This window comes from Oreochromis aureus, linkage group 17 (assembly GCF_013358895.1).
Source record: "Oreochromis aureus strain Israel breed Guangdong linkage group 17, ZZ_aureus, whole genome shotgun sequence".
Lineage (NCBI taxonomy): Eukaryota > Metazoa > Chordata > Actinopteri > Cichliformes > Cichlidae > Oreochromis > Oreochromis aureus.
In genome coordinates, this window is record NC_052958.1 from 25,285,323 (window position 1) to 25,310,800 (window position 25,478).

A 25,478-nucleotide genomic window follows, 5' to 3' on the forward strand; every position below is an offset into this window, starting at 1 on the left:
AGGCATTCATGCGAACGTAACTTACTGTTTCTCCCACAAACACTCTGCTGAAGACGAGACACATCTCTCATAGGCAGTTGCTGATAACAGAAGGATAGTACGTCGCACCACACCTTCGTCGTTCTTTGCTATTTTCAGGTTACAAAGCAAAGAGTCTGAAGTGGCACAGTCTCCAGACTCCTTACTTCACAATCTGACTGAGCCTCTGTGAGATCCAGTCGCTCTGAAACCCACATAACACAGAGAATAACCTGTCAGCATCCAGTTCCCCAAACCCATCCAACAACTCCCTAAAGATCTTGAATCCAAGTCCCAACTGTTTTTGGCACAGCAGGGGAGTTACCCAATATGGGTGAATTTTGTTTTTGTTTTGGATAGTGTATAATTTTTCTGGACTTAGCAGTAGTTTCTTGACAGAATTTTGATTGCTTAATCTCATCAGATAAAGAGAAGTCAAGCACCCTGACAATAATTTTGCATAACCACTGATTTGCTGGGTGACTTATAGAGGCTAGAGCACATAAAATGATTGGGAAGCTGCTTCCACTTTCTCACATTTGACAAATTGCTATTGCATTTTCTTGTCTTCCTGTGTAAGCTCAGTGTCTTTAACTTTAAGCTGATCTTGCAGCAGGAAATACATCAAGATGAGATTTTGCCTTGATCTTTGACAAACGGACATATTTATAGCAAAAATGTTTATTTCACCCTTATAAAATACTCTTGAAATACTCCTGAGAAGAAGCAGGCAAGAGTCACTTCAAAAGGATTCCACCCACCATGCCATCATACATGCATTCGCTATGAAAAAGTGTGTGCTGATATTAGAAGCTGTATGCACACACACCAAATGATTAGATGAAATGCGTGCTAACAAAATGTCTTCTGAACACATCTGACAGGAAGACAAGCGCACAAATCCACCAACCCACACACCCACCCATCCTCTCCTCCACCCTTCAAATGTATAGATGGAAAAGAGATTAAAAAAAGAAAAACTATGATTGATGGTGCCTGAAGGGGAGTGAGCGAAGGAATCAAAATATAGACTGAAATGGCAGAATAGAAAAGGATTATTGGTGCAAGTAACTGAATGGGAGGAGAGAGAGCGAGAGCTGAATGAATATGAAAGATGGAAAGATGGTAAAATATTGAGGAGAGAATATTAAGGAGAGGCTGTGTGACACAAAGAAACACTCATTACCATGTTGTGTTTGCCCTCACCCGATAGTGGTAGTAGTGTTTCCTTGGGTGGGTGATATCGCCTCAAAATTATATTGGCAATAACAATAGTTCGGACAATATGGGAAAAAGTTTTCTTAACACCATAAAATAAACTTAAATTCCCAAAAAGTAAAATAACAAACAACAACAAAACCAGCAACAATTTAAATTTGAAAACTGTTTTAAAAGTTAGTGCAAATAAATTTTGCGAATAAACTAAATTCAGCTCAGTTAGAGAATCTTTGCTGGTTTATACTGTTTTGCTTTTAGTGGAAAGACGTTTAAACAAGTATTGTTTGGTCAGTCAGTCAAATTAAGTTTAAAAGCCACTTTGTAAATGTAAAGTTTATTTTTACTGGTGCAATATGATGGTTTTGTACATCTCTGTATCTTATAACATTCTTTCTCAGACACTGATCTCAAACCATTTTCTGATGACCCCAACATATATATTTAAATATTGATATCCTGATACTGATTTTATAAACTACTCGTGAACTATGAAACACAGGCTTAGAGCCAAGCAATCAGAGAGCCTTTGCTACTGATGGGAGCTTTGTCATCCTCCACGCCCCACAGCGTAGCACAAACACTGTTTTATTTTGGCACCAGTCTATTGTAGGGCTGCTCGATTATGGCAAAAATGATAATCACGATTATTTTCACTGAAATTGAGATCTCGATTATTTGACGATATTTATTTAACAATAACAATGTATTGAATAATGGCTTTAAAGATGTCAAAAAATAATATAAAATAGTGTGCAAATACTGATAACAGTGCAAATGTTTGCAATATAAAAATAAATGAAAATGTAAACATCTATGTTTAGTGAACTTCAAAATACTGCATAATACTGGTTGTTCACTGTGTTAATTGAGCAGTGGTCTTTGGCGAGGAAAACGTTACCGCGTTTGTTATCTCCTTGTGTCTCTGGGAGCTGGTGGGATATTTAGTGGCGTTGTACAGGGTAGTGTGAATGGAGGTCTGTGAGGATGAAGCAGGTGTTGTCAAGAGTTTTTCTTTATGTTCCTTCATTGTTTGATCGTATGTCACTTTGTGAGCGGTCTTCAAATGATTGAATAAATTTGTAGTGTTGCTCTGTGGTGCAGCTACAACACCGTAGCAAAGTTTACACACTATGTCTACTTGATCCACGTCTTTTTTTTTTTTTTTTTTTTTTTTAACCTGTCCCGTTTGGTTCTTTTGCCATCAGAATTATTGTCTAAAGGCGAAGAAAGATGCCCAACGGATTTATTTTTTACCAAATGGACCATCCCAGCCTTGCCGTAATGGTCCATTTGATTCACCTTTATTGTTTATTTTATTTTCACTTGCTGAATACGGGACAGACTTGACTGGTGGAAAGAAAGGGAGAAAGAAAGAGGAAAGAAAAACAGCTGAGAAGAGGGACGGGGAAAAGGGCAAAACCAAAACCAACAGAATAAGCAGACAAAAATACATATATCGATCACCTGGATCACCTGTTGAGAAAGAAAAAAAGAAAGCAAGCAGAAGAAAACGAGAGTAATAAACAACATCACAATGATATATGGGAATATGACAGTAAATACTAAATATTAAACATTATTGTGCAGCACGTGAGATCGACAGCGCACAGTGTGCTTTGAGGTAGGAGCCAAAAAGGGTGTAGTTTGTGTGTGTGATCACCCGTGTGTGCACCTGTGAGCATGAACGCGCTTGTTTTTAAAAGGTTCCTTCATGTAATGATCTGCTAGAGGTAGGGCTGCCACGATTAGTCGACTAGTCACGATTACGTCGACTATCAAAATCGTCGACGACTGATTTAATAGTCGACGCATCGTTTGAAGCTTTGTAAGATCACAAAAGACGCAGGAATAAGTAGTAGGATTTAAGAGTGTAATAACGGACTGAAACAGAAGATGGCAGCACTGCATGTACAAGGATGCCAGCTGCCGTTACACTCAAAGAAGAAGAAGCAGCAGTGTCCCAGAATTCATAGCGCGCCCTGCTCAGTTTTCAACAATGGCGGCAGCTAGTTAGTTTTAATATTACTCTTATTAATCTTTCTGGGTCACAAAATAAACGTTTAACATATTTTCAGGCGAGAATGTAGCTGTGTAAACCTCAAATATTTGCTCAGTTTATCAAGACACTGCATATTTTCAAAAGCGCTCCGACGTTTTCGGAGACGTCTGTTACCCACTAGCTCGATAGCTAGCCGGGGCAAGGCTCACTAGAGCCCGTGAGAACACCGGACTCCCGGCAAATCGTTTTCAAACCCACCACTGTCTTTCGCTACTCAGGTTAAACATATATAAGTCAGTTAGATAACTTAAAAATGTTATTGTTTGGCCTTTTTTTGAGTATTTTATTTGTTCCTGAGTAAATCGGTTTGGCTGAGATTAAAGTTATAGTTTATACACGACTGAATAAACGTCAAGCAGACAACTGATTATCAGAAGTGTGAGATGTTCGAGAATATACTCCGGTGTCCCGTTATATTTTAGATAGCAAGGAGTTTATTAAACTTTACCGAAACAATCTGTAAATCTCATTAAATTTAATAAACTATCATCTTGTCTTTATTTTTAGTTAGCACATACCCTAAACACTTAAAACTGTAAGCTAATGTTATATAAGAGCAGATGCTGCTGGTGCAATAAGCTGTACGTTTTACGTCCAATGGATGCATGATCCGATTAGTCGACTAATCGCAAAAATAATCGGTGACTAGTCGACTATCAAAATAATCGTTTGTGGCAGCCCTAGCTAGAGGGTGTGGGGGGCCACTGCCCCGTCCTCCAGGGCATGAAGCAGGTATGGAGGAGATCAAAACTCCAGACATCCAGAGGCCCCCAGAACACAAGAGACCAAGGAAGACCAACAGAGGGGCAGCCGCGCCACTATCCCAGAAAGAGCTGAGGAGAGTCCCAGATGAGGGGTCACTCAGCAGCCACGGAGCAGAAGCCGGGGGGGGGGTTGCAGTGACGTGCCCGTGAGCTCCGCCGGCACTTGATCCACGTCTGACTCCACGAACCCATAATGTTTCCACACCACTGAAGTCGTTTTATCTCTCTTTTCAACCAACGGCATTCATTCTTCAGCAGCCATTATCCTCTCCTCTCCAAATAACTTCTGCTTAGCTTTCCGAGCTTTCCAAGCTTCCCTCGGGTCCTCTTAATTGTTGTGATGCGTGTTCGAAACGCAGAGAGGTGCGCTCGATTTGCCGCACGGAGCAGCGCGAGAGTAAAGCACGAGGGAGGTGCTAATAATCGGTTCAGTCATTTTTAATGATCGTTGAAAGCCCAGATCGTAATCTAGATTAAAATTCGATTAATTGAGCAACCCTAGTCTATTGTGTGACTGGTGACCTTGGTGTCAGTGAATGATCTTTTATACAAGAACTGCTGTTCACCATAAAGTAAATTGCTGTCTTCCCTGAAGATCAGCTGAATATCTATAGGTTGTAGTCCTGTGGTTAGAGTTTGGTTTCTGTTCTGACTAAAAGGTGCACAGATTCTACTTGTATGCTGAAGCACTGATCTGTTAATCAGATTTTCCTGTATTGCATTATATTATGAAATGACATAGGAACAATACTGTGATGTCTGAAGTTAACAAAAGACAACGGGAAGGGTTGGAAATAAAAGAGGTGTTGTTTTTGTTTTTGGGAGGAGGTTTTAAACTGCTCATTGAGAGGATAAAAAAAGAAAAATCAAATTCACCATCATACATTACGTATTTGACATGATGATTTTCTTTTCATAGTTTCATATCTGACTGGATGGATGTCCTACGGGGCATCTGTGGTGCATAGAAGTGATCTGTGGTAGCCTGTTGGTGTTCAGTGTGGTTTGCTGTTACTAATATTGTACACTTCTTTTGCTCCATTCTTCTATCTTCCCTTCCTCCATTTACATCTTCCAGCTGCTGCATTGCCATGGTAACTGTGCCACTAGTCCTGCAGTGCTGTCTGTGTGTCCTAGACCCTGCACAGGAATTAAATACCTCTAATTAAATACCACTAATTAAAGATGCTGTTTTTTATTTTCTGTCCTGTAGCTGTGAAGCCGCAGGACAATTTACAATTTCTTTAGTTTGAATCTGTTTACTTTAATACCGTGAATTTTGGTTTTATATCGAGTGTGAACACAGCTCCACGCTTCCACTGTAACTGTCTAATCCAGGCTGTGATATCTCATTGTAGACACGAACTGATTAATATGAACCACTGGAGGTTAAGCCTTGTCCTTTCGTTCCCTTTTCCCCCTTCTCAGTCTCTCGCTCTCGCCATAATCCTGAATTTCATCATAGTTTCAATCACCAAGCCATTTGCTGCTAATCAGATGGAAATTCTTCAGTCTAATATCCTGAGGGTCTGATGAGCACCAATCCTCTCCAAAAAAAAAGACTTATTAAATGTTGGAGGTCTGCATGAATCCCTTGTTGCCTCTCATGATCTCTTTTTCTCCTCTCTTGATATTTTTGTAATGTTTTAACATCAAGCTTCATTTTCTCTTCTCTTCTCCCCCATTTACTCATACAGAATATCTCCATCCTTTCTATTTGTTTCACTTCACAAGCCCGTAGTTTCCGCTCCTGGCTGACAGGAAGCTGTTATTTGGTAAAGGTCAGCTTGTGATTGGCAGCTATACGCTCTGAGTCGAGATGAATACTGTCAAACCACTGCTCATTTTTGCAATTGTAATGAAGGACCGCAAGAAAGATGGCTTTTCTTCAGTTTCATGTCACAGACTCGAGGCTTATACATTTATACATACATATGCATGTATTGAACATATCTTTTTACCCCTTTCCCAATTATTTTGATTTCCCCACCTCGTCTTCCCTGGAGAGGGAGCAGGCAAGTGAAAATGAAGAGCCACAGAGCAGATATCACATTTGCATGTATCTGATATGAAAGCATATTTCTTGGTTTTTGTTAAAGTAGGTCACTGTCACTGCAGTTTACTGCAGGAAACCTAAAAATGTGACAGCAAAGTAGCTTCTATATATGGCGTGATGAGACTTCATACTACATGCACTCAGTTATAATTTACATTTCACTTCACTTTTTCTTATTCAGGTGCAAAATTCATGCCACAGTGTTTTTTCATGACAATAGATTGCATAGTGGTTTTTCTCTGGAATCTATTTGATTGTGGCAAAATAATAACTGACTGTGGTGTCAGTTGAGACTGCACGATCAGCAGATGGACACATTGCTGCTATTTCACTTTACTGCAGCACATATAAAGCCACACATATTTTCCTCGCTGCTATTATCGTAATGGGAGATCCACAAAGCATAGACGTGATCTTAGATTGAGTTTTCAAGTCGGCTCTAATCTCTGTCAAAAAATGTGGAGAGTTCAGTCCAAAATACCTGCAAGCCATCGACTCAGCACTGATGATTTTCATGTTGTGTTGAACATACATTATAAGTCAGTAAGTCCATTAGCTCATGGACTTAGAATTGTGAAGTTGTTAAGACACACGAGTATTAAATACGTATCAATATATTATTTAGCAAAAACCTGCGGGTGCTGTGAGTGTCTTCCCCATAAAAGAGGATACCACAAGTTGGGAGAGCAAACAGTGAAGGAATGTCTAGTTTTTATGTTTCATGACAATCTGTTCGGTCTTTGGTGATTTAAAAAAGGATTAAAGTGACTTTCTTTTGTGGTGAAACACATGACTGCATGTCCTGTGCATGTATCTGGTACTCTTGTCATAAACCTGTGAGCACAAACACATTCTCGTGCAAAAACGTCTGAGGAGACCGAACCATCCTTTCTAAACACAAACACACCAGTTGACCCATCGCTGATGTGTCTGATTTCTCGTTGCTGAGAGAGATGGATCCTTGTCTTAAATAATGGTCCGTGCACATATGCACACACAGTTCTAAGTATAGTATAATATATGAACAGGGAGGATCGGTGCAGTGGGTGAGCCTGCTAACAGCTCCAGGGACAACTCCATGTCCTTTTAAATGCAACTTCAGCAGCATCCTTGCAGCCATACTACATCATGTATAAGACATTTGACACAAGTAAGATGTACACTAACAAGCAATCTGTCTGACTAATAACCTACCTGTTCACTCCAATATGTGCATACATGTTCTTCACAGCCAACTAGACAGACAGAGGTTCCCATCTGACGGCAAGCAAATGCTCGCATTAATATTGGAGTTTCTGCTCTGTCCAGACATGCTGCTGAGAAAAATGCATAATTGATGTGGAAATGTCCGACTACTTAATCTCTCCTCCTGTTTTTGAGGCTGCCAGCCTTTCCTCTGCTATTCATCTGTGTTCACCCTTTCTTCCTTCAGCCTCATTCTGCTGAATTATTATCAGAGTGCTGTTTCTCCCTGCAGATACTGACCGTGAATATCCATTCCACTGCTTTTGCATGGATATGTCAGCATATTTAATTAAAAAATGTCAGCTTTATTAAACAGAGGATCATCTGTGGCTTCTGTGGCAGTGGCTGCATTATGAGCTTCACAGTAAATTTAAGCTGTTCTGGAGATTCTTGGTGTTCAGTGAAGAGAAATGTTTCCCTTCAGTGTTGAACTTGAAGCAGAAATTGAGTGTTTGTGTCCCCAGTTTCTCAAACTACGTTATTGTTTAGCGACTTACACATGATTTTGTTTGGGGACGCTGTTTTTTTTCCCCTTTATCCAATTTAGAGTAGTTAACTCACTGATTGCCACAATCATTGTATGATGTGTTGCGTGGTAGTTATATATAAAAGGAGTTAACTAAACTGCATTCATTTATATTTGTATATTTTCAACAGTGTAATAGTAAATGTAAAAAGCAGGTGGTTCAAATACTTTATCTTAATCTAAATTTTAAACTCCACCTTTCTGTGTGATTCAAGAAGACAGATTAGTCATTCCTTTAAGCTCTTTACCTTTTACTTTCCCCCGTGTGCTCGTTCACTTAATGAGACACTCAATCAGGTTGTGAGAGAGCCCATCTTCATTCCTCTCTGTCTTCTATTACAGCCACTTCCCCTGTTTGTTTATTTATTTATTTATTTTCCAATTTATTTTCTGCATATGGCCCACGTTTCTTCTCTTCATACATCTTACATTCGCATTCTCATTTTGCTCTTGTCTTGTTCAAGGTCAGAAATTTAAAGTGATGAAGAATAAAAGAAAACAAACGAAGGAGCAGAAAACTTAACACATGCTCTGCTTTCACAATGAGGCCCTTTTTATCTTCTCATTCATATTTTCAGGTTGGTACATGCAGCAGGAAGATGTCTTGTAGCACAAATAATTCATTCTGTAAAGCTTGATTATTTTTTTTTTAAGAACCCCAGTATGAACAATACTGCACAGATGAAAGATGGCATATTTATTTAATGTTTGCGTCATAGGAAATATCCTGGTCAAAAATAACTTGGTGATGTCATCGAGAGTAAGTTTCTGGTTAGAGCCTGTACAGAAGAAGACATTCATAAAAGTATAATAGTATATTATAGTCTGAGTATTTGGTTTGGGTTGGGATGGAAATGTTTGCAGTGTTTTGTAGTAATACTGCTCAAGCAAAGTATGTATAAGGTGAAAAATATTAGTCCTGGCATAGAACAAATCTCTGACACAGGTTTACCTCTATCTTACTAGTCAGTAGGTAATGAGCTAAGAGGATAAAGTAAAAGGAAGTTAACTAGCTTTTGGTAAAGACAAAGTTTTCTTTTTTCTGATGCACAGATATTATGATGTATTTGAGATTACTGTCTTGAGTAAGCACATAGCTTTGCTATGTTTTATTACTGATATAATGATATCATTACTGGGAGCCGTTACTTGGGCTTTGATCAGAGTAGTAATACTTGGTAATAAAAGAAGTCCCTCTGCCTCTTTCCTTATTATTTTGTCTTGGATTTTTTATTTCCTTGAACTTCTCTAATTTGATTAAAAACATCTTATCTCCCATCTTTATCATCAGTCTCAGTTGCCAGTTGTGTGTTTGCAGACATCCCCTTTTTCTCTTCTGCATCTTTGCATCTTCTTCTCCGTGATCATGGTTGGTTGGCATGCTCGCTGGCATCAGCATGATGCGCTGATCCCTGATATAAACAATAGTAGCACCAAGTTGCTGAGCAACAATGACATGAGATGACAAGTCTAGAGATGACAAAAAAACCACAACATTTTTCTTACCTATTTGCATAGTCTGTGGTCTCATTTGCTTAAATCTCTTTTCACTGAGCAAATTCACTGGATTAAGACTTCACACATTGTCTTTTATTATGAAAATGGGACACGTTAACAAAACACATCCTGATCAGTTAATTAACTTCTCATCAGCGATGAAGTAAGGTAATCGGATATGATTTTCATTCCCTGTGATTCTCCCTGAATTAGCTGCCACATCAGTGTTCATAGTGTTAAAGACTGACCACATCATGTGAAGACAAATGTAGGTTTTCTGTTTTCTGTCTGTTTTACTGTCATTCCTGCTTATTCATTTACTTCTCTCTGTCTTTCAGGGACCAGCCCACTGGACAGTCCTCGCAACTTCTCTCCCAACACAGCTGCACACTTCTCCTTTGTTCCTGCTCGCAGGTAAGACATTCATTTATGTGCTGAGGATGTTTGTGTTTGCAGTCACACATGTAAAAACACAGAAGCGTTGTTGTCTCAATAAACCGATTGTATTAGTAATCATTGGCTCTTACCAGTTCTTTTCAGTTTTAAGTTATACAGTACATCAGGAAAAAAATAGAAATAAAGTAATAGATTGCAGATGCTGAGCCCAAGTAGATAAGGTGTACTTCATCTTTTAATGTCCGTATCTTTGAAACAGTGTTAAACAACTCAGTGACCTTTGAGAGCCCTATGAGAGCTGAGCTGCTGCTGATGTAAATGAGTGTGTGAGCTGATGAGGAGGCAAATTTGTAAATAGTATTTTACATATCTTTAAAAGTTCTGTGCTCCCATATCTGTGGCGTGGCTAGCGTATGTTGCTAACTTCCGGGAACTATTGTGAGACACCGTCGTCCCTAGCTGTGGCGAGGGGGGGGGGGGGAGGGTTGATGACGACATCATCAAACACTGAGACACCGTGTGTGTGAGGTGCAGCAGCAAAAAGGAGCATTAGTGCTGATTTGAATTGGAAATCCCTCTCTGTCCAGCCACTGACCTCAGAGCTGCCGCTGCTCAGCACACTGTGGGGCGAGAGGGACACCGTGTGGTGGAGTCTGATATGACGGGCCATTGATTTGGGTCTACTGTTCCTACTTACATAAAAGCCTTATTTTACCAGAAACTCTTTCATTTAAATGTAATTTTTGAAATGTGTTTTCATTTGGCTTTGCATGAAATAATTGTGCTTGTTGTCATAACATTAAAAATACATATGGCAACAAAAACTGTGCCACTCTGCACTGCCAACAAAGTATCAGGAGTTAAACTTTTTTCTTTATCAGATGTGTTTTGTTTGGAAAACCAACTGAGGCAATTTGCATCTATATTTCAGTCTGTGTGTCAGCAATAAAAAAATAATTAATAAATAAAAAGAAAACCATTGTCTTGTCTTCTTCGCAGCCATGGACACAGGGCTGACAGGTAATGTCTCCATTCTGACCTCTGACCTTTCCGCCTGCCTCTTCCTGCCCTCTGTCCTGCATGACTCAGCACACACACACACATTTATCTCTGCTTTTTTAATAAGCAGAGATAAGAATAACATGAAAAAGCATCCTCTTGTTATTTTCTATCGGTGAATACTCAAACATTCTCAGTTGTTCTCACAAAACACTTTTGCAGGGGAAGTACATTTTCAGTTACGGCTCTTCAGGCTAGCCTCTCCTGTACGATCTCCTCTGTTCACCAGCTGTATTTTAGGAATTCAAACATCCTAAATAGCAAGACCAGGAGTGTTCCTTTTGAAGAAGAAGGGTAATACGGAGTGAAGTCAATCAGACACCAATGGGGGGGCAGAAGAAGGAAGGAATAACAGAGAGAACCACAAGAGGAACTAACCTTCAAAATAAAAGTGGAACTAAATTGAATGAGGGACAGTCCAGAGACAACAGGAATATGTAGACAGACAAGGTAACACGAGGAAAATGGAGACCCCCCCCCCCCAGAACACATAGGCAATAGAGAGGAAAAAAAACAAAAGAGAGAATTACATCCATAAACAAATATCGTAATGAACACCACAGGGGTTTTTTAGAAGAAAAACAAATCATTTTTTAGATATTTAAATAAATGCTTTTATGATCTTTTTATAAATTTCTTCAAAAATCTCCAGAAGAAGTTTCACTCGTTTTAACCGAAAGCGTAAAACAAAAAGAAATGAAATACTTGCGAGATGTTTTTAAAGTGGGACATCTTTAATTGGATGTGGAGCTGAGACACTGAAGGGGTAAGGAGGCACTTAAGGTTTGTTGGGATGAATATTTACTGAAAGTGACAAAAAGCTGGCTAATGTTTGATAACCAGAAGGTATTTGTGAAGTAAAGAATCCGGCTTTTCTGACACAGGATGAGCTGTCGAGTCTGTGAACTCTGTGGTGCTTTTCTTTACGCGTGCACAGTCTCAGTGGATGCTTTTTGTATGCAGTAGGTTCCATGTTATCTTTCCGCTTCACCTTTTCTTCCACCTACTGTAATACTTTTCCACTGTATGTGACACTGCTTCATCTTGTTATTCTGGCTGTGGAGAATATGTCGTATTTCACTGAAAATGATTATTGGGTGCTGATGTCTTCATCCATTCGTTTTCTTTAATGTTCACTCTTTGTTTTTAAGGACTGACGGCAGACGCTGGTCTCTCGCTTCATTGCCTTCCTCTGGATATGGCACCAACACTCCCAGTTCCACTGTCTCGGTAAATACATTCACTATACTCTGTCTCTGCATGTATTTGTATGTCTGTTGTAGTGATCTATAGACTCATCCACGAAAACTAGAAACAGATACTTTATTTCACTTACTACAAAGCTGCAAAACTGCCATAGCGTCCACTGCTGATTCCTTCATTCTGATACCTTTAAGTGTACTTCTGCGTCCTACTCTTTTTCTTTTTCTTACTCTCTTAGGGACATGTCAACTGTCCCACTTGGTCCTATTCTCCTCCTTGTCCTTTACCTTCTGCTGTTCTTTCATCTCCCTTTTTTAAAAGTGCACACTTCCTCTGTGGCTCCTGCCTTTAAAATGAGCCTCGCTGTGCATCGAAGGCAGCAGGCTGACTTAGTTGTCTGAAGCTGTGAACTTGAGCATCCAGACTAACACAATCATTGTACTAAGAGAGAACCAAGCCCCCCTTCCCTTTTATCTGATTCGGACAAATAAGACCTTTGTTGTGTGAATTTCACCCTAACGGGTGGGTTTTTTTATGCTGTATGCCCTTTCTGTCATGACCCCAAGAGGATTTGTGCCTCCTACTGGAATCAAACTCGGGACTTTTCACTTGTCAGCTTTAGAAACTCACATTCACTGAAGTTCAGCTTAAACTTGTTTGGAAAACCTTTCCAGTAGTGGAATTATAAAAATACATACATTATAATTTGATGACACACAGATTTACAGATAAGCAGCACTTCATTCTTTACATGAGTCTTTCCACTCTGTTTTTCCGTGTAGAAACGAGCCTTAACACCTGGAATTCCTGCAAGGACAGACTACCGCAAATTATTCCAGCTAGAGATGATGCTAAAATTTCCTTGCGCCAATTTCCATTTAGAGCACTTTAACTTTCAAAAAATGCATCATACAAGCAAAAATAGTTTTAGCCTGTAGTATAATCCTAGCTTAGCTCCTTTCAAACCTCGCAGGAGTTTCCAGCTTGGAGTAATCTGCTTTCCCTGTGCCTTTCTCCTCTAATGAGAAGGGGACTAAACTTTACTCCAAAGACAAACTCAACCCAGAGTTCTTCTAATCCCAGTTTAGCTCCGGCCTAACTCCTCACTGTAGCTTCAGTGCTGGTTGTAATCTATACTCCGTTTGTGCTCCTCCTCTCACAGTCCTCCTGTTCATCCCAGGAGAAGCTGCACCAGCTGCCCTTCCAGCCCACACCTGACGAGCTGCACTTCCTTACCAAACACTTCAGCTCTGAGAGCATCACGGATGAGGAGGGACGACACTCCCCCGCCATGAGACCACGGTCCCGCAGCCTAAGGTAGGAGCTCTGAGCTAGCTCTCAAGATATACTGTGATTCGATCCAGCAAAATGCAACATGAAACCCAGCCTACATGTTAGCGGAAAGCAGAAATGAACGATAAAGCAAATGACATGCATTTTTCTATAGCTGCTAGAGGCTTCCTGCAAAAGAAAAACCCTTGTAGGGCCCAGACGCACAAACCCTGCTTGCTATTTAAAGAAGAGTTGATGCAACACATGTCTCTGCTAAACTTTTTTTTTTTACATTCAAAGGGAGCATATAGCATATACCAATGTTGCTTTATCAGTCAGTCCTGGATGAAGATTGTTCATTTTGAGTGTAAAGTTGCTGCGCCTTCATTCGTCTGTAGAGGAGGCTCACACTGCTGTGCCCCTTCACTTGTGGAGGTCTGATTTTTAAATACAGCATAGCACTAGAATAGCATTTCACAATGGATGAACAAACATTAGCAGACCCAGATTGTGTGCGTATTTGTCAGTCTTAAAAAGGTCACGCATATTCCTCTGACTTACCCATGACAGGTCTAAGTGAGAGTAGTCCTCACTGTGACACTCACCTGTCAAACTGTAGATCTGTCAGTGTTTCGTTGTCTTTGGCCGTCTCCAGCCATCTTTGCTTTTTTGTGATTCTATTTCTGTTCCTGGTTGTCAAGAGATACTTTCAGATTTCACCTCATCCTATCATCTACAGATTTTCTGTATCAGTCCTCTTTAAAATTTCCTTGTATCACACACTTGCTTTGACCCCTTCATCTTTTCGTCTCTGCATCGCTCTCCTTATCTTTATCCCTGTTTCTTTATGGATAGATATCGAATGCTTTCATCCTATGAGATGAAGGCAGGCAATACCAAGTTACATGGTGTGTATCTGATTAGAATCCCGCTGTGTTTGGTGGCGTGTGTGTGTTTGTGTGGTTTGCTATCTCGGGTAATCCACCATCAACAGTGTCCCTGTATAACCTTGATATCTCTCCAGTCAGAAAATAAAATGAAATAAAAAGATCTTAGATGTTAAATTTTAGCACCAACAGTTAAAAGGGTGAAGACCAAGCTAAAATAAAATGTACCTGCTTCTATCAGAGATAAAAGAAGAGCTGACAAGCACAGAGCACTTGCTGACTGTGAGCAAGTTACTTTACTCTGAGGTGACTTTGAAAAGTGTTTCAGCTGTGGCTGGTTGTCAGCCCCCCTCGTATGAAGGAGGAGTGAGCCTCAGCAAAACCCTGACATCATATTAGTCTACCAGCAGTGAGTGTCATTAAAAAGCTTTTAATGAGCTTTTAATCTAGTTCAGAGGAATAGCCAACAGAAAGCAGTAATAATGTGAGGAGTAAACGCAGTTTAAAGGTTTGAAAAGGAAACGCAAAAAGATGAAAGAATGATGAGCAAAGAAAGAAATTAACTGGAGTCACTGACTGGACCCATCAGACAAAAGAAGGAACAAGAGAAGAAGAGTATGTGTATTTGGATAAGAGAGGCCATATAGTGAACATGAGCTGCAAAGCAATAATATATAATAATATGATCATATATTTTATCATTCTGTTGTAAGGAATGACCTTCACCATTGTTTTTGTCATTCTGTAGCTTCTTTATTAATCCCATTTTTTGCAGAAGCAAAATGGGATCATAGATCCTTTTGTATTGTTGGGCTCTTAAGACATCATAGCTTAAAAAATATATATATGCCTCATATTTATGTAGTAAACAAGGATGTTTAAATACAGAAAAACATCATTTTTTAATTCATATTAGTTTTATACACTCTTCAATCTGTTAGTCATGATGTCATCACCTGGACAGTTTCCATCACCTTCCTTCAAGGCTCAGCATCTCTTGTCCTCTTCCCTTTCTCTCTACAGTCTGCAACCATTTCTGTTGGTGAGTGCAGAGGTCAAGCTAACTGATGCAGCACTCCATCATTGCTGCTTCATTTTTTATCAGTCCTTACAGAACCTGAAGATGTGGTCTGGCTCACTGAATAAATGATGGTCCCACTAAGCTCAAACCAGGTGGACTATGTGTCACTGCAGGATCTTTTGGTTGCTACTAAAGTGTCACCTTAAATCTGACCGTTACTAGCAAAGCCCCCACACAATAACAGCTCCTTCTAAATGATTCATGGTGGGAATGTCACAGGCAGAAACCATCTCTTCTTTTTCTCAGTGTCTGGCAAAGACACAGCAACTGATGAGGGGAGGTGTGCACTACTTGATCTCCGGGAAGCATCTCTGTGACCTCCACACCTTTTTAAGGCTGGTAACTCCAATGAGCTTCTACTCAGCAGGCACTGATTCCCTTCTTTGCTCCTCTTTTTCTGAGCCTTTTTCATAACAGCATTTTGCTGTTTTTAAGACTGCACTTCAAAACGTCTTAAGAGGGCTTTTGCTCTTATCTTAGCAGTAGCTTGGATCAGCACACCTGACAGCTTTGCTTTCTTCAGTGTTTTTTCTACACTGTGTGTCCAGACTTTTCTCTGGTGCTTTATGCTGAGCAAACAGCAAAGTCAGAAATGGTAGCTGACTAATTTATCTGACAATTTTAACTTTAACGGATTTCACGCAATAGAAACAAATTGCGGATTATAGATGAAATGTGTACTTCCTAAGGAAGGCTGTATGCAAACACAAAAAGCTAGAAAATATTTTATAATTATGTTTTTTTTAATAGTTGAGTTTAAGCAGCTTAACACAAATTGGAATTTGTGACTGGAAACAGAGCCAAAAAGTAAATGAAGACAAAGTACTGAAATTACACTTTACATCAATTTTGAACAGAATTTGCACCACTGTTGTAGGATTCACTAAACAAACATACCTTCACTGTTCCTTTATATTTTCATTAGGTTTTAGCTGGGAGGATTTTAATGACATCATCGATGATTTTTGGTGGTGAAGGCACAATGTGCCCCCCTCTCTGTCACGCTCAATTAGGCGTCTTATTTCCCCAAGTCAGACGCCTCAGTTGTGAAGCAGCAATGTTATTTTTCTCTGTCTCGCTCTCTCTTTTACACACACACACACACACACACACACACACACACACACACACACACACACACACACACACACACACACACACACCAATCATCTCTCCTCCCACCTCACCTCAGCCTTCCCCCCCAGCCTCACCATCACCGTCTGATTCCCTGTCTCATCTGATTTACTTCAATTATCCTCTGCAGAAATCAGCTCTTTTGCATTTTGAGTGCCTTTTGTCACATGTGGCATGACCACTTAGAAAGAAAATGGGCCTTCACCCAATGTTTTAATTATCAAATTTCATATCTTTCTGAAAGTATAAGTGCTAACTTTCGAACTGCAGCCCCACACTAAAACAACTGTCCCACAGTTTGCTCCAATATCTCTTCTCCAAGGTCATTTCTCAGAGTAATGACTAAGACGATTTTCGCAGGGATTGCCGCAAGGCAGTTTTTATTTCCCATTACAGCAGAAATATAGCCAGGTTCTAATTAGCCTTTGTCTGGCTTTCTTATGTTATTCATCCAGAGGATTTCACTCCGGCGTCCGCTACCGCACACTGAATGGGAGATTTATTTTAATATCTGCTCAGGCTGCTCACAGGCATGAGCGTCCAACAAGAAGAACACAAAGAAGACACCAATGATATACTGTGAAAATTAAGAAAGTGCCTCAGGCTGTTTTGTACAAACTCCACCTCCTTTACTTACTGAGCCCTGTGGCAAAGCTGCACAGCTTTTGATTGATTTTCTCTTTCCTTAATTTTTTTAAGGCACACGGACATTAAAGAAGTGCTTTAAAGTTGAACATATTATCGCATCAGGTGATTGACGTACATCACTAACAGTTGCCTTTGCATGTTCACATGCACAGCATTTTTGTAAAGCATCAGTAAACCCAAATTCTGTCCTATTGCTGTGCTGTTATGTCACAAAGACAGTTTTCTTTCACCAACTAGCTGAAAACACATCTTCCTTCTAGCTTTTTCAATTTTAAGCTGTTAACAAATTCAAAAGTCAGATGTTTCACAATGAAGCAGTGAAAAGAAAGGATGAGGTCCTTTTCAGTTAAGTTTGAAATACTGAACATCGTTATCGTAGAGTTGGATCAGAAAATATGTAAAAAGATTTTTGGGAGGGGTCTGCACTTAATTTGATTGATTAAGGTGCTCATGACCATAAAACCCTCACGTGTAGCCAAATTAAAAACATTTTTGCAAATAGCGAGCCAAAATCCCTGCACAGCAAAGAAAAAAAAACTCCTTACCAGTTTTTTTTAAATGCTTGATTGCTGCCAAGGTTATCCTTAATAAATGAAATAATAATTTAAAAATTGCATTTTGTATTTGCTTTGATTGTGTTTACCTAATATTAACATTTGTTTGATCATCTGAAACATGACAAATATGCAAAAAAATGTAAGAAATTAGGAAGGTGGCAAATACTTTTTCACAGCGCTGTATATATACATATCTGTGTGTGTGTGTGTGTGTGTGTGTGTGTATGGTCATCTGTCAGCGTGATAAACTGCGCTCATGACGTTCAGCATGTTTGTCACGTTCAGGCTGTTCTCATTCCTATTACGCTCGTAATTGGACTTTGAGCTGCCGGTTGATGACTCAGAGCATTACCTCATGGTACAGGTCACCATGTATGTGCTTGTGTGCACGGGTATATTTGTGTGTTTATCAGTGACTCATACTAACAGATGTGTGGTGGCTAAAATGTCTTTGTGTTTGTTTGGGGGGTTTGTAACCTCAGTCATATTAAGTCTCTTAAGTTTGCAGAAATTGTGAGGTGTCTTTTCTGCACATCCTATTTTAATGTTTTCTTAATATTTCAATTCATTTTGGAAACGAGTAACTTGTTGGTTGGCCTTGAGGTCAAATAATTTTTTTTGGTAAAATTAGATATTTTACTATATTTGAGTTTAACAAAAAATGTTTTACCCCCTTGATGTGATGACCCTTCATGACATGTTAAGTTGTGAGAGCAATAAAAAGTCATTTTAGGCCTCTTGAAAAGGAAATATACACTCAGGGCAATTAATTGTTATTTATATAACCTCAGATCTTAACAAGTCACCTCAAGGTGTTTTATAACGTAAGGTAAAGACCCTACAATAATAGAGACAAAACTCCAGCCAGGCTGGGGGTGATGGGAGGAAAACAGGACAAAAGACGCCCTGTACATAGCTTAGCACTTACTAAATTGACCATAGATGTCGATGTACATTGATGGATGGATAAATGGATGAATGGATGGAAGTGGGCTGCGTTATAGAGATGCCTTCATTAATTTTTCTTCTTTTGCTCAGTCCATTTACATACAAGGGGGAGCATGTGCTCAAGTAAACTGGCATCACCCTCCTAGTAATAAACATGTATTCAAGTTGTTTCTGAGTGACACAAAGGCAAGCTTAGACTATTTTAATAACAGTTGAATTTATGGCCGTGTTTACATGTGATAGATGTTTATAATAAATGTACTGACAGTGTATCTTCAGGAAGGATCTTTAAAATCATTCCAGAAACTGTTAATAACAACCAAACTAATGGTTTAAAACAGATGAATATATGTTGTGTGCCAGATTCCTAAAATTCCTAAAACGCTTATCGTTTGGAGAGCAGTTTTCACGTTCATATGTGATAGTAAATAAAACCGAAGGTTATCAAAGCCTTGTTCAGAATTAAATGTGTCTTCCGTGACTAAAACACATACGCACACATACTGCCTGTCACCATCTCATATTGTGAAAGTGAGACATGGAAAGGTCAAGGGTATTGCTACTGTTGCTGTTTTGTGTTATTGTAGAGAGAGGTCAGGTGTGGGGGTTGGTTCATGATAGAATAAGAAAAGGGATGAGTCCCGGGAGAAGCACAATACAGAGAAAATGAAGTCCACTGTTGGTGCTAGTATGAACTAAAGGAGACATCACTGTCAGTCTGTCAGGGCATGAAAACCCCCCGAGGACTAATGGAGACTCGCTGCACGGAGCTGGACGAGTAGTAAAGAGGCCTGGCTTATTACTGACGCACACGTGCTGTCCGTTGGTCTGCCAGCCTCCAGAGGTGTTACCTTTGCGCTGCTCAGTGTGTGCAACCATGTGAGTCTAGAGGATGTCATGGTATTCGGTTGACACTGCTGAAGATGCACGTATGATGAAGACCCCCAGGTCCTGTTATTGTGTGTGAGCACCATCCCTTTTCTCTTCCCCTCTGCTCTGAGTTGACCGAGCCTGTCTGTCACTTCGGTTTCCTCAGGCCTGTTTCTGACAGGGTAGATCTTTTTTTCAGAATGCAAGCCAGCACCAGAACTTTTCTAAATGTTCGTCTATGGAGAAAAAAAAATCTCTCTGCTTTATGCTAGTTTGTGCTTTTTATGTATGTTACAGAGAATCTTTAAAGAAATTATATTCATTTTTACCATCTGGAAATATGATTTAAAGTTTGGGTCTACCACGTTATACACTAGAGGACCATGACTATCACTATATTACTATATAAATTCTGATATAGTGAACAGGTGGACTTAGTGGAATTATTTATGCATGCTCACATGATCCCTTCTCACAAGTATTTGGCTTCAAATGCTAGTGTTTGTGCATCACATGCTCATATTTTTGGTTCCACAGTATACACAGAACAATTTCCTGATGAGCTACATCAAAAGTAACGTGTGACTGTCCTGGAAAACAGTTTAGGCTTTTTGAAAATAATGGTTGCCTGTCAGCACATTTAACTAAAGGCATGCTAAGACTTTAGTGGCTTACAGTTGGTGATTATCTCCGTTTGCTTTGTTTCAGCCCTGGGCGCTCTCCTGTGTCCTTCGACCATGAGATTATGATGATGAACCATGTGTACAAGGAGAGATTCCCAAAGGTTTGTATTACTGACAAACAGTTCCTAAAGAAACTAAAGGAAGTGCTAAAAAAAAAAGGGGATGGACAAAAGAACAACAATGCAAGAACCTCAGTTTAAGTCTTTGCTTTCAAAGTTAGTCTAGAATCCAAATAACAAGCAGTTAAAAATGTTTAGAGTTCACTACTGTGTGGACAACTGCAAGAATTTGGGGATTTCATCATCTTTAGCACACAATGTATTAAAAAAAAGAATCTACAGATGTTTCTGTGAGCAAGGGACCAGGCTGAGAAGTAGTGCTGAACTGCAGTGTTATATCAAAAACACACCTGATTCTGTAATAAGTGCATGGGCTCAGACACCTTCTGCTTAAGTTAGTCAGTGAACACATTTCATCTCTATAGCCACTAATACAGTTTCAAACAGTCCTATAAAAGCAACAACAACAAACATGACAGATGACTTTTCTGAGCCTAAGCTCATTTAAGATTAAGACTGGAGGAGAATAGAAAATGTCCTGTCATTTCACAATTCACAGTATAAAGTTAATACCTATGATGGTATTTGGAATATTAGTTGTGTTTTTTTAGGTTTTCATCATTGACACGGTTTTTGTCATTTTGCTTCTGTACACCACCCCGGTGGATTTTAAATCGGTCTTTCAAGATGTTTCTAAAGTGTAGACGTTCGGCTTTAATTCAGGGCGTGTTGCTAATATATTGGGTTAACTGTTAAAGAATGTGAATTGCATTATACGTAGTTCAATATTTTAAGATTGTTTTTAAGAAGTGGATAAAAAAAAAGTTTTGGCAGTCAGTGACTGCGGTCTAGAACCCACAGACATCACCATATGCTGCATTTCCTCCATTGAGATGCTCTGCCAGGCCTTTACTCAGCCAGCTTTAGTTGCTGCATGTTTGTGAATCTTTGTGCATTCAGTTTAACAACTGAAAATCATGCTCTATTAGGCTAATATCAGGTCACTGACTTGGTTAAATATCTCATGTCTTTGCCTAGAGAAACTTGGGTTGCTTTCACAGTATGTGTTTGTTCATTATCCAGCACCATCAGTTTTGCAGCATTTGTCTGAATTTGAGTAGAGAACATAACTTAAAAAAACAAAAAAGATGCACCACAGTGATTAATAAAATTGGTGCTAAGAACATATTCAAAATGAACATATATTTTCAAGCCCTAATGCAGCACTGCTTTAAAAAAATATGTTGTTCATTACTGTGCAGAAAGGCTGCACATCCACAAGTGCAAATTAAGACTCTAGCATGCAGAGAAATGCACATGCGTAAAAAAAGATCCAGAAATGCTGTCCAATCATCTGGCTGATCAATATGTGGAAGCCTAAGAGATCGATGCGTTTGCTTTGTTTCTATTTTCTATTTAATACAGGATTTATACACAACTGAAATATTATTTATGTTTTTATCCAATGAAGCAGCTGCAGTAAGTGCTGTATGAGCAGCATTTTGAAATAAAATACTCTTATTTCTTATTAATATGTGACATTAGTGTTCATCTCTGTTCCATATTTCTCTCTTCTTTTTTTTTTAACAGCGACCTGTCCCTTAAAGTATTTGTTCAATTACTGTGACATAGACGATGTATTATGTTAAAGATTAGAAGTTTAGTGTTTCATTGAGTACATTATTTCAGGCCTGTATCAAACATCATTTTTGAATAATTAATTTTTCAATTAGAAGGGATTTTCCCTTACATATGAGATTATCTTATAGCCGTGCCATTTACTGTCTCTCCATGTGTCTCACATGAGCGTACCTATGTGTGACTCATCCTTCTCCCCACCCTGTAATTGCCTTCCGCCTCCTCCTCCTCCTCCCCTCAGGCAACAGCTCAAATGGAGGAGCGTCTGGCCGAGCTGCTTGCCTCCTCGGCCCCAGAGAAGATTTGCCCATTGGCCGACGGGGTCTTGAGCTTCATTCATCATCAGCTTATAGAGTTGTCCAGAGACTGCCTGGAGAAAAGCAGAGAGGACCTCATCACTTCCCGCTACTTCTACGAACTCCAGGAGAATCTGGAGAAGCTGCTGCAAGATGTAAGTTGATTCCCAAGTTTATTCACAGTCCAGCAATAAGCCACTTTTGCTTCCAATTCTTAATCATTCCTTTGAATAAAGCGTGTAAGAGCAATCTAAATATAAGAACTTCATTTGCTTCCAATTGTGTTCCTCATGCACTTCTAAAAAACAACAAACAGGCACAAAAATCAGCTCAGACACTTTTGACCAGCAGGTGTAGACTGCAGTGTTGATTTGAGAGACCTCTAAATGTTTTAATTATTTAATTCTTCTCATTATTTTCTTCTCTTTAAAAAATACACAAATAAAGACACAACATGATTAGTACCATCCCAGCCGTGCTTGGTTTACTGTGCAACAACTTACAGTGTGACACACACCTTTGTTCACTCATTACGATTGCAGGTACCGTCACATGTCTTATGAATGCACAGAGGCTGCCGTTCCTTACAGACCTAAGACTTCCTGGGCTCTCACACATTCCTTCATAAACAGTTTGTATATTTCTGTCAATCAATTTAAATTTACTCGCTTGGCGTGACAAAATTATTTCAGACACCTCATGTCCGTTTACACACGAATATCAACATGACAGAGCACAGAAATGTACTTACACATGTGTGAGTGGTGGTGACATCTCTATTAGCTCAGTTTTCGGGGGCCTGAGGGTGTGATATTGTGGCTCCCACAGGCCTCTTATTGACCTTCTGTTCTACTGGGACACATAAACACAAGATATCTCAATCATAGACACACACATATATGCAGGCAAGCACACACACACTCTCCGATTTTAATTTCACACTTCAGTGGTCACTGGGGACTGATGGATGACTCTCCCAGACACAAGGAGGTGCAGTGGAAAGGTTTTGGGATGGCTGAGGATTGGAGGGGATTCCTCTGCTTTCGATTGGCCAGCAGGTTCACAGAGGAAAGGGGAGGTGGATGTACATGCATGAAGCCTGTTCAAAGGCTTTTGGAGGGTGCGAGGAACTCGGGTTGTGCACATCTGGAGAAGCGCTCCCAGCTCAGATGGCAATGCAGCAATGCGGGCTGAATGATGACATCACCAATTAGGCAACATTAGACTGTTTTTTTTTCTGTTTTTTGTAATATAGCCAAGTGCAGCAGCAGGTGAAGCAGACCCACAGCTCAGAAAATGAATTTGTGAGCAGGTGGATGCAGGTGTGAAGACAACCTCAGCACGTGTTTCATTTATGGGAATTCCTCGTAATTTTTGTGGGTGTTTGTCCGAGACATGTATCGCACCTCGTGGCAGAGGAGGCTGGAAGAAGAGGAGGTGGAGGAGGTGATAAGGAGGAGCGAGTGGAAGGTGTTCATGGACTGCTGGGAGGAGGAAGGGGCAGATGCCGACTTTACAGTTGAGTCAATTTCGGTTGAATTCAGTGTAGCTTTATTGGGACGTTGAGACTCGGTTACATTGTTGTTGAGGATCAGACTGGAAGGTAAAGTGAATGTAGCTGATCTGATGTCATACCTCAGGAGTTGCCTGCACTACTTTCTCTGGCTTTAGTAGCTTGTAACTTAAATAAATGTAAATTGTTCTACAAACAAAGCCTTTGAAAGGTTCATAAAAGGGAAGTGAGCATGCTTCAGAGGATGATGACAAATACACCCACATTCTAATTGTTGTAATCAGCTAGTTGCTTTGTGTGAGACAATACTAGGGTTGTATTATACTTACCCTTATCTGCAAGTTGACTCTAACTAGTGTTTTGTGGCATTAAGTGCGACTTTGTGAGCCATTTCTTCCCAAATGCTGCTGCTGTTGGCTCAAAAGTCAGCTCAGAAAGGTGATGCATTATCTGATATTTACTATTTTAACAGGAGAGATCTCAACAGAGAGTTAATCTAGTTTTTCATTCATTATATTTGTAAATATAATTAAATCAGAATTGATCATTTTGCCTGATGTAGTGAATGTCATTCATCTTGTCCATCTTAACTGCTTATCCAACTGGAATCAGTGCCATCTTTATTGGGCAAAACGAAGTGTACGCCTTGGACAGGTGACCTGACCATCACAGATCCAGTGACTCACCTTAAATGAAGGCTTTTTATCCTGAGATAACTTGATCACTAAAATAAATCAGGCGTTCTTCTTCTTCCATGGCCCTCCATCTCAACCTATCCCTCCTCTGTCAAACCAACCCTCAGCATACACTCCTTCACTAAATCCATGAATCTTCTCTGTGGTTCCTCTTTTCCTCCTGCCTGGTGACTCCATCTTGAACATCCTTTGTCCAGTATAGCTACTATCCCATCAGTGCAAATATTAAAACAATCTCAACCCTGCCTGTCTAACTTTGTTACCCTTAAAAATCAGAGAAACACTGTAGAAAAGTCTAAAAAACAAACTGCGTGAAGCTTGATGGTTTCACTTTCCCCTGTAGTGAGATTTCTGTGTGCCACTCAGTGGGCGTGAGTGAAGTGGAATTTAATCAGCTGAAACTGAAAAATGACAAAACTCAACAGAAACTTGCCATTTGATAAACTGACCCTGTAATTTTACAGGAATAATGGTAACAAAATTAATAGTTTGTATGTTCTCTCAGTGGCTTTTTAGTATGCTCCACTGCACTTTACACGAGCCAATTACAGAGTAACTGTGAGAAACGAGCCTTTCTCATTTTTGAGAAGCTGGTTTGGTAAAACAATTTCCCCTGTTTTTCATTTTTACCAGCCTACACCTTTTGGTCTCTGCAACCATCAGTCCTTTTCCTTTATCATCATTCCTTATCCCCTTCTTTGGTGTCCTTTCTTTCCTTTCCTTGTGTCATGACCTCATTACAAAATTCACAGGAGGCCGACTAAACTCTCCTCCTCCTGTCCTTCTCTTGTCTTTTTTCTCTCCTCCACCTTCACCCCTCTCCTTTGGCTCATACTCACTTCCTCTCGGTCATCTATCCCTGTCATGAGGCCTTAGTGACCTGTCTGGCGGTCACTATGGCAACCTCCATCCAGGACATCCTCTCCTGGAACCCCTGGGAGACCCTGTTAGACTCCTGGAGGTCACCTGAGGGCAGAGGGTTGTAGAAAGCTATCTCAGCTCTAGTGATCTGTCACTAAGTGTCCATCCTTCACTCTGAACCTTCAACAGATTTGCCACAAGCCATACACAGCTGCAAACATCTGCTTTTAATAGTCTTTTAGCTGAATTCAGGTACAAATGTGACCTGCTTGGAGGAAATGATGTATGCTCTCTG

The 25,478-nt window shown here is 39.8% G+C and overlaps 1 protein-coding gene across 7 annotated transcripts in view; it reads left to right on the forward strand.

Annotated features, from left to right (window-relative positions):
• mast2 (microtubule associated serine/threonine kinase 2) overlaps nucleotides 1–25,478 on the forward strand; it is a 148,320-nt gene that overhangs the window by 100,473 nt on the left and 22,369 nt on the right. For 6 of the 7 annotated variants that reach the window (XM_031743846.2, XM_031743848.2, XM_039600712.1 and 3 more), the window contains 6 exons: nucleotides 9,722–9,797; nucleotides 10,779–10,799; nucleotides 11,990–12,068; nucleotides 13,204–13,358; nucleotides 20,147–20,222; nucleotides 22,060–22,269. In XM_031743846.2, coding sequence (XP_031599706.1) covers nucleotides 9,722–9,797; nucleotides 10,779–10,799; nucleotides 11,990–12,068; nucleotides 13,204–13,358; nucleotides 20,147–20,222; nucleotides 22,060–22,269 — 617 coding nt within the window. The remainder of the gene's footprint in view (nucleotides 1–9,721; nucleotides 9,798–10,778; nucleotides 10,800–11,989; nucleotides 12,069–13,203; nucleotides 13,359–20,146; nucleotides 20,223–22,059; nucleotides 22,270–25,478) is intronic. The other variant, XM_039600713.1, reaches the window with a different exon arrangement.